Source organism: Paramisgurnus dabryanus, chromosome 7, assembly GCF_030506205.2.
Source record: "Paramisgurnus dabryanus chromosome 7, PD_genome_1.1, whole genome shotgun sequence".
In the NCBI taxonomy this organism is placed as follows: Eukaryota; Metazoa; Chordata; class Actinopteri; order Cypriniformes; family Cobitidae; genus Paramisgurnus; species Paramisgurnus dabryanus.
In genome coordinates this window covers 7,429,764-7,439,504 of record NC_133343.1, presented here as the reverse complement: position 1 = coordinate 7,439,504, position 9,741 = coordinate 7,429,764, and the positions used below count along the sequence as shown (strand labels likewise).

General features: G+C 35.7%; 1 protein-coding gene across 2 annotated transcripts in view; it reads right to left on the bottom strand.

The window, feature by feature from the left end:
* The window catches only part of atp7b (ATPase copper transporting beta), a 36,074-nt gene that overhangs the window by 11,051 nt on the left and 15,282 nt on the right, over positions 1–9,741 (bottom strand). For both annotated transcript variants that reach the window (XM_065293629.2, XM_065293628.2), the window contains exons 14-20: positions 9,403–9,585; positions 6,521–6,734; positions 6,159–6,296; positions 4,117–4,259; positions 3,838–4,041; positions 3,635–3,752; positions 3,458–3,560 (exon numbers count right to left, since the gene is read on the bottom strand). In XM_065293629.2, coding sequence (XP_065149701.1) covers positions 3,458–3,560; positions 3,635–3,752; positions 3,838–4,041; positions 4,117–4,259; positions 6,159–6,296; positions 6,521–6,734; positions 9,403–9,585 — 1,103 coding nt within the window. The remainder of the gene's footprint in view (positions 1–3,457; positions 3,561–3,634; positions 3,753–3,837; positions 4,042–4,116; positions 4,260–6,158; positions 6,297–6,520; positions 6,735–9,402; positions 9,586–9,741) is intronic.

Sequence of the window (9,741 nt, the reverse complement as noted above, 5' to 3'; positions counted from 1 at the left end):
GGTGAGTAAATTTGACAAAAGTTTAATTTTGGGGGGAACTATCCCTTTAACTAGCTTGACCAGCAACCTTAACCAGCTCTAGGAGGAGCAACATGCTATATTACTATAGGGAATGTGAAGGTGACGTCACGCCGTGTTGCATTAGGGGTCCTCCGCCATACTTGCAGGATCGTGCCCCATCTCGCTGTATTTGAGTTAGTGTGTTGGAGGTTGTGTTTGGATTCTCTGTCGAGATTTTAATAAACGTCGATATGTTTGGTCAGTACTGCTCGATCAAGAACTGCCACAGCAGATCACACGATCGTTCAGGGAGGAAACTGAATAACAGAATCTGTTTTTTCAGCTTTCCTTCTTGGAAAAATCAACAAGGGAAGCCGGTGGAGGAGCTGACGAAAAGACAACGGGGTCGCGTGGGTTGCCTCCCACAATCAGGAGAAAAAAAAATTACTTTTCAAAACATCCCTGTATCAGCAAGAGTGCATTTGCTGCATTTTCAGTCATTCCGTTATTTGTGATTAATAAAAGCAAAAACACATAGATTGTAAAGAACTTGTAAATGTAAATTATGTATTTCAATGTAAAAATAATGTAATGTAAACTTAATTATGTATTTATTAATTTTTAATCAACATAACCACATGAGTTACAAAAATAATTCTGCCCACCACAAGCAAAATAAAACCGTTTTTTTAGACAATTTTGATGATTATAAAAAAATTGTATTAAATGCAACTGCTCAAACCGACTGCTTATGACTCTTTAAAATAACATATATAGCATTTTGTTTGTTTTAATAACTTGGCCAAAATAGAAGTGCCATCTTATGAACATGTGTTGATTCATTGCACAGAATAGAGAATAACAGAGAAAGAATCAATTTTATAAGTATTATTCAGTAAATGGCATATTTCTTTTAGCTGGTTTGCCAAACGTCATAAAACTCAGAAGATGTGCCATCTTACTATGAGCTTGTAGGGATTTATATCTCTTAAACTTCTGCAAAGTGTATGCACTCAATCCAAAAACAAGGTAATTGACCAGATTAGGGATGCTAAACAATTAATCGCGATTAATCGTTAGCATAATAAAAGTTTTTGTTTACATCACATATGTGTGTAAACTGTGTATAATAAATATGTATATATATAAATATGAACACATTCATGTATAATTTTAAGAAAAAAAAAGTATATATTAAGTATTTATATTTATATATAATATAAATTATACATAAATATACAAATGTATATACACATGTAAACATTTCTAAAACATATACATGCATGTGTGTACATTTATTTATACAAAGTTATTATACACAGTTCACACACATATATGATGTAAACAAAAACTTTTCTTCTTGTAACGATTAATCGCGATTAATCGTTAAGCATCCCTAGACCAGATATGTGAGCGGAGATAGTGCGTCTGCATCCATAATCCAATCTTGGGCTGCTAAATCATATGGATCTATGTTGTTTATCTCGGACAGTTTGTCCAAATAAAGTTTTTTTGCCAGTGGCATTTAGTTTCTCCCGATAGGGTCCCTTCTCTTTTTTTTTCAATTTTTCCATTTCTTGCGTTCTTAAAGGGACACTCCACTTTTTTGAAAATATGCTCATTTTCCAGCTCACCTAGAGTTAAACAGTAGATTCTAACCATTTTGGAATCCATTCAGCTGATCTCTGGGTCTGGCACTAGCATTTTTAGCATAGCTTAGCATAATCCATTGAATCTGATTAGACCATTAGCATTGGGCAAAAAAATAACTAAAGAGATTCAATATTTAGTGATATAACGTAGTGATATTACACAGCAGCCGAAAATAGTCCCCTTGGTTACTTTCAATGGCAGGGTACTATTTTTGGGCCGTGCGTAATATCATTGCGCCTGCTGCTGCCATGTTACAGCAGCAAAGTCCTTGATTATTACATAGTTCTTAGCCATATCTGCCTAGAGAATCGCAACTTTAAATTTTCCGTTGGTCTTAGTACACGATGTAACTACAGAAGAGTCAAGGAAAATATCTAAACGTTTTGGTTATTTTTAGCGCAATGCTAATGGTCTAATCAGATTCAATGGATTGTGCTAAGCTATGCTAAAAGTGCTAGCACCAGACCTAGAAAACAGCTGAATGGATTTCAAAACGGTAAGAATTAAATATTTTACTCTAGGGGAGCTGGAAAATGAGCATATTTTCAAAAAAGTGGAGTGTCCCTTTAAAACACCCACAATTAAATGGCATAGCGGTTAGCCGTGCCTCTAAACATGGCGCCCACGTCCCATAATGCAACACTGATGTACCTTCACATTCCCTATAAGGTCTTGAGTAAGCTGTTAAATCAGCTCAACTAGCACTAATAAGCATAAACCAGTATGGACATGGAAGTTTATACTATTTTAGTCTGTTTCAGAAAAATGGGCCGATAGGTGTCCAATAAGGAATATTCAGCAGCTTGCCTAAAATGTAGCCTAGGTGGGGGGTTTTCTTTGTTTTGGATCAGAGCTGTCTAGCGCAGTGTTTCCCAAACTGTGGGCTGCGGCCACCCGGTGGAGCGTAGCGGGATTGCAGGGGGGCATTGACTAGGCCAGGGGTTTTCAAACTTTTTATGTGTGTGGACCACTATTTGTAATCAAGAATGTTCGCGGACCACCTCATAATACTCATAATAAAATATGTCTACACAAAGTCCTGAATTTATCTGCACCTCTAAATAGGCTTACTAGCACTAAAACTATAACTGGTCATCACATCAGTACAACAGATTCTTAAAACATATTCTTAAAAAATATATATTATTCTTAAAAAAATATATTATTTTATATTTTATTTTGCCTTTTCACGGACAACCTGCAGTACCCTCACGGACCACAGTTTGGAAATGGCCGGACTAGGCTAAATTAAAATATTAAAATAATTAAAATATTCAAATTTTTCTGAAATGTGATTTCCCCCCCTCCTTATTACATAAACATAAAGCATATAAAAACTTTTTTTTTTTCATTATAGTGAGGTGAGATACATTGCATGTAAATGGTTTTAGATATTTTTTTAACATAGTTGTGTAATTTATTACAATAATAGATTTGTGAACTATGTTGGTAAATTTGATGCATTATAATTGTAAATAGTATGCAGAAAGTATGTAGTGTTATGGGTTTAAATATATTTGTTAAGAATGTTTACGTCATATTTCACCAGAATATTAAAATATTACATTTTATGGTAGTTCACATGAGATCCTTAAAAACTGGTTAATAAATTAAAATTAAATTAAATTTTGTGCAAAGAGACAATATGGTTTATTAAATATATGTAATATACAAATGGGGGGGGGGCTGGGGGTCATGGCTTTTGTTATATTTAAGGGGGGCCTTACCACTCTGAAGTTTGGGAAGCTCTGGTCTAGCATTTACTGAGCATGTGTCCTGTAAACTAAGTGTAATATAAACTCACAGCCTCAGCAGCAGAGAGGAGAGCACCACTGAGACAGACGATGCTGCCATCGCAGCAGAACCCATCCAGGGCTGGAGCACCAGTCCAATAGGCATAAAGACTCCTGAAACCAGTACAACACATTCGTGAACAACATAAACACAAACACGGTACTCAGTAATGTCAGGTCATGCTTACCTGCTGCAATAGGAATGCCAAACAGGTTGTAAATGAGAGCAAACACAAAGTTAATCCTGATTCTCTGCACAGTCTTTTTAGACAGCTCGATGCTGGCCACAACGTCCATCAAATCATTCTGAATCAAAAAAGACAACAAAATAAGAACTGTTTGACTTATTTTATTTCTAAATCATTTGTTTTTCGAAGAACAAATAGCTCACCCGTATTAAAACGATATCTGCTGCCTCTATAGCAACATCAGTGCCTGTTCCTATGGCGATACCCAGATCGGCATGAGCGAGAGCGGGCGAGTCGTTGACCCCGTCACCAACCATTGCAACTTTAAGACCTCTTTCCTGCAGCTCTTGAACCTTTGCTACTTTATGTGAAGGCAAGACCTCTGCAAACACCATCTTGATACCCACCTGAATTAAAAATATACACCAGTAACCACACAGCACACCCACTATATTTTAAATATGTATATATCATGTGTGCACCTGTGTGGCAATGGCCCGGGCTGTGCGTCTATTGTCTCCTGTGATCATGAAGACCTCTATTCCCATACTGCTCAACGTACGAACAGCCAGAGCCGACTCTGCCTTCACTGTATCCGCGATGGCTAACATAGCACACAGGACGCCTAAAAGAAACAGACCGATGATTTGATTTATTTGCACACAGTCTGAGCAAATCACATATAAATACAAAACATTTAAAACCAGAACTATGATGATCATGCTTAAAACACTTGCAAAATGCATATACATTTATTGGTCAGTGACAAAAATGGTTTGGCAAGATGAGAAATTCAATGAAAACAAAAAATGTTTTAAAAGCATGCATCAGGTTTATTTCACTGCATAGTGTATTTATGTTAATTTTATGCAATAAAAAATGACATTTGTACTATTTTTATGAAAGTTTAGACTGAATGAACCTGAAAATGTCAAATTGTGTAACCACCAATTGCGCCAAAAAATCAGAAATATTAAATATTTTATACACCTTGATGGCATTTAAGCGTAATCATCAAAAAAAAAAAAAAAAACTATTAGTTATTTCTAAATGTAAATGCATTTTTGTAATATTTGTCCTGACATATGCTGAAAACAGCTCTGTTTTCTAAATAATCTTGGAGAAATTATGTAAAAAATGTATGTAAAAAAATCATATTACACTAAACTAGATGATTATATTTTATTCCACATTCTTCTATGAATATATTTATATATTTTTTTAAAAATTACTACAAAAGACACGGACCGGTTACATCACATTGACATTCTTTCAAAATTAAATAAACCAGACATTTTAGACTTGGTCCTCAAAAAATAGAATGTATGCAAGTAATCTGCACATTTATTTTTTACATTTTAACCCTTTTACATTTAATTGGTCCATAAGGACACAAAAAAATTAAAGTCACATCATTGACCCTTATGCATTTATTTTTTTTCAAAATAAATTGCATTTAAGCTATTTAATCCTTTTTATTTTAAACCTTTGTGTTGCTAACATAGTGGTCTACCTGTTAAAGGAATATTCCATTTTCTTAAAAGAAAAATCCAGATAATTTACTCACCACAATGTCATCCAAAATGTTGATGTCTTTCTTTGTTCAGTCGAGATGAAATTATGTTTTTTGAGGAAAACATTGCAGGATTTTTCTCATTTTAATGGACTTAATAGACACCAACAATTAACACTTAATTCAACACTTAACATTTTTTTTCAACAGAGTTTCAAAGGACTAAAAACGATCCCAAACGAGGCAAAAGGGTCTTATCTAGCAAAACGATTGTCATTTTTGACAAGAAAAATAACAAATATACACTTTTAAAGCACAACTTTTCGTTTAGGTCAGTTCAGCGCGACCTAACGTAAATGCGTAGTGACGTAGGGAGATCACGTGTTACATATATAAAACGCACATTTGCTGACTATTTTAAACAACAAACTGACACAAAGACATTAATTAGTATCAGTTGACATACAACAACGTATGAACGGTCCTCTTTCACCACATTTGTAAACACTGGGGCGGAGTTTCGCGTTCGTCCTCTGTGACCTCTTGACGTGATGACGTATTGCGTCGGGTCATGCTAGCGCATGACGACTGGATTTAAACGAGAAGTTGTGCTTTAAAAGTGGATATTTGTTATTTTTATTGTCAAAAATGAAAATCGTTTTGCTAGATAAGACCCTTATGCCTCGTTTGGGATCGTTTAGAGTCCTTTGAAACTCTGTTGAGAAAAACTGTTAAGTGTTGAGTTAAGTGTTAAGTGGTGGTGTCCATTAAAGTCCATTAAAATGAGAAAAATCCTGCAATGTTTTCCTCAAAAAACATTATTTCTTCTCGACTGATCAAAGAAAGACATCAACATTTTGGATGACATGGTGGTGAGTAAATTATCTGGATTTTTCTTTTAAGAAAATGGAATATTCCTTTAAGCTACACCTAAATTAATTTCCAAGATTTTCTAAATAAAAAATTAACTTGTACTCTGTATAAATAATGACAATAATACTGATGCAGTACCATCGATGGCCACCAGGATAGCAGTCTGTCCTTTAGTCTCATGACTGCTCATGGCATCATCCACATCGGCTGTGACCTCCAAACCATTTCTCATCATCCACTGTCTGTTCCCGATCAAAACTGAGTATGTGGGGCTGTCTGGAAGACAAACGCAAAATGTCTCATTTGTCCCCCTTGAAACATTGTGGTGTGAAAAGAAGATTGTCTTGGCCTGATAAACAATACTGTGAACCACTGTAAGACACCATAACACAGAAATGTGTACGGTATACCAAAAACAGCCTGGTTACTTATAGAAAAAGGCAATAAAGTCTCTAGTAATAGACCAATCTCACACTAGGGGGCACCAAAACCACACTTACCTGACCCAGACTGTGTATCTGCCACCAGGCTGCTCTCATCTGTGGTGGCTCCTTGGAGGGTGAGTAGATGTGCTGTGTGTTTTGCTTTAGGGGTATGATGTGTCTTCGGGCTGTTCTGCAGCAGATCCTCTATGTTGGAGACTTTACAACTGATTCCACAGCCAGGAACGGCCTGGAAGTCATGACAGTAGCCTAGGGTTTCTGAGCCCAACTCCTACAGAGACCAGCAAACATAAATGATTGAGAATTAAAGGTTTAAACATTTAAACAAATACAATGAAATAAATTATTCATTCAATCGACTTAATTTTTTAGGTAAGTGGTTGCACTCAATATACAAATAAAAAATAAACTTTTGTTTAAATGTAGCCTAAATAAATTGATTGCAACCACTTACCTTAAAAAATTGAGTCAATTGAATTAATTTTTGTGTGTGTGTGTGTGTGTGTGTGTGTGTGTGTGTGTGTGTGTGTGTGTGTGTGTGTGTGTGTGTGTGTGTGTGTGTGTGTGTGTGTGTGTGTGTGTGTGTGTGTGTGTGTGTGTGTGTGTAAAACAAAAGTGACCATTTTTTATTTCTTGGAAAGGTTTCTTTCATGACTGCCTCCTCTAATTTTGACATTTTGCGTATGCAATCGAGGGCCAAAACAAATGATTAAAATAAAATAACAATAAAAAGTGTTCCTGTAGCTCAATTAGTAGAAAATAGTGTTAGGGGCACAAAAGGTCATGGGTTTGATCCCAGGCCATGCCGGGAAATAACATTTATTTTTTGTTTGAACAAAACAGCCAATTTTCATAATCCAGGCTTAAGTTTGATTTCAATCTTTGACATTGCCTTACTCAGTCAAAATTATATATCAAGGATATGTATTTTTTTACAGAATGTTCTTTACATTTTATATTATAAACAAACATATGGTTAAAAAAATATTGAGATTTATACAATATCTGTATCTGACAGCTAAATAAATAAGCTTTCCAATGATGTATGGCTTTTTAGGAAAAGACAATATTTGGCCAAGAAACAACTATTTGACATTCTGGAAACTTAGGGTGCAAAAATATTAAAATATTGAGAAAATCGCCTTTAAAGTTGTCCAAATGAATTCCTTAGAAACAGATATTACTAATTATGAATACAATTTTGATATATTTATGGTAGGAAATTTACAAAATTTCGTCATGGAACATGATCTGTACTTAACCCTTATGTGTTGTTGGGGCCATTTTGGGTCATTTTTTTTCTGTTTCAACAAATGGAATGATTTTTGGTGATAAATCTTATATTTACACATTTTTAAGAAAATGCTTTGACATTTTTCAAAAACTCAACACTGTATTGTTGGCAAATTCATTACCATTTCGTATTGTTAGTGAACAAAAAAGGCCACCCCATTCACTTCCATAGTAGGAAAAAATAATACTATGGAAGTAAATGGGGTCCACGAGTGGTTTGGTTACAAACATTTCTCAAAATATCTTCCTTTGTGTTTATCAGCCAGCTAAAGGGTTAATGGTGCCACATGGTGATCGACAGTAAAAATTACAAATATTACAAATTTTTACCACTTTGCAAAAGGCAAAAACCAACAACAACAACAACAATCAAGAATTCATGATTATATGATGTCATGGCTCTGCAATCACAAAATGTTGTCATAATGGAAGTCAATGGGGCAAAAACGGCAAATAATCAGAAATGAGGGAGAAAAAATACAATTTGATGCTGCACAAAAACTAAAAATGCATCAAAGCCAATGTTTTTACTAATCTTGGACATGCCCAAGACTGTGAAAAAGGTGAAAAAAATCCAGTCCACAATCACTTAGGGATGCAACGAATCCAGAATTCGGATTCGGCCGAATACTGGGCTTTTTGACAGGGTTCGGGTTCGGCCGAATCCTAGAATTTTTTTTCACCGAACCGAATCCTAGGCTTGCACTACGCTGGTCGACGTCACGCGTCCATTGATAACACACATCGGGTGCTGACATGGAGATAAGCTTTTTCTTTCGGTGAGCCTTGGGGGGGGTCACATTTGGCGGATGAGAGCGTGTCGCACAGCATCGCTTTTATTATGCATAGGCTTATGGTAATTGTCAAAAAAGTTTTTCCCACTTGTCATCCAGGCCTAATGTAACCTATCCTTTTTTTACAGTTAAAATTAAATAAAATGAAAAATACATTGCTGTGGACGTTGTTTACTTAATTAATGTGTTTTACTGTGTTAATGGAATAAGAATGCGAATAGGATTCGGTATTCGGTTTCGGCCGGATCTTAAACAGTGGATTCGGTATTCGGCCGAACCCAAAAAATCTGGATTCGGTGCATCCCTACTTTTTATGTTGAAAATAAGTAATTCTGTGTATTGTTTTTCACAAATCAGTGAAATCAAGTTGAAATTATGAATCATTTGGTAGTTTTGATCAGTACTGAGGTTGATTAACGGATTCATACAATTTTTTTAAAATCTGATACAGTTTTACAGCCGTTTAATTTAGTGGCCTTTATATCCACTAACAACATGAAGGGGTAGTGAATTTGATTTTGAACCATGCACAACGGTTAATATCCTGGTGATTTTTGGCATAAAACTATGACCCATACAATGTATTGTTGGCTTTTGCTACAAATATACCTGTGCTACTTACAGTATGACATAAGAATCACAAAAAGTGCTGGATTTTTACAAGCAGGGTCATATTTGTAAAGAATAAAATCTCCCACCCTACTTTATTTGTAGCTTATAATCCACCTTACATTACAGAAGTTAAATTATTTTTATGAGTGTTTGTAGCACATCATTACAGTAAGTTGTGTACAGTGTCTGCATCATGTGCCACTGAAGCAAAGTTTGTTTCGTGTGTTGGCTTCCTCTGACCTCCTTGCAATACTTGGTGACAGACATGCCCAACGGGTGTTCACTGCTCGCCTCTGCGGTCCCCACCACAGCCAGAACCATCCGCAGAGGAAGCTTTGCTCGGTCCCACAACACCAGCACTCTAGTCACCTGCGGCACCCCATTAGTGATGGTCCCTGTCTTATCAAACATAACAGCCCGAACCTGCAGGGGGAGCAGTGGAGGGAGGGAAACAGACTATCACCAGTTATCCATATATTTGTGTCAAAGGCTCAAACTAACTGTAACAGTATCTATAGTTGTAGACATATAGTAATATAAGATATATACATCCTACAGTATGAAATGAGTAAGATAAAA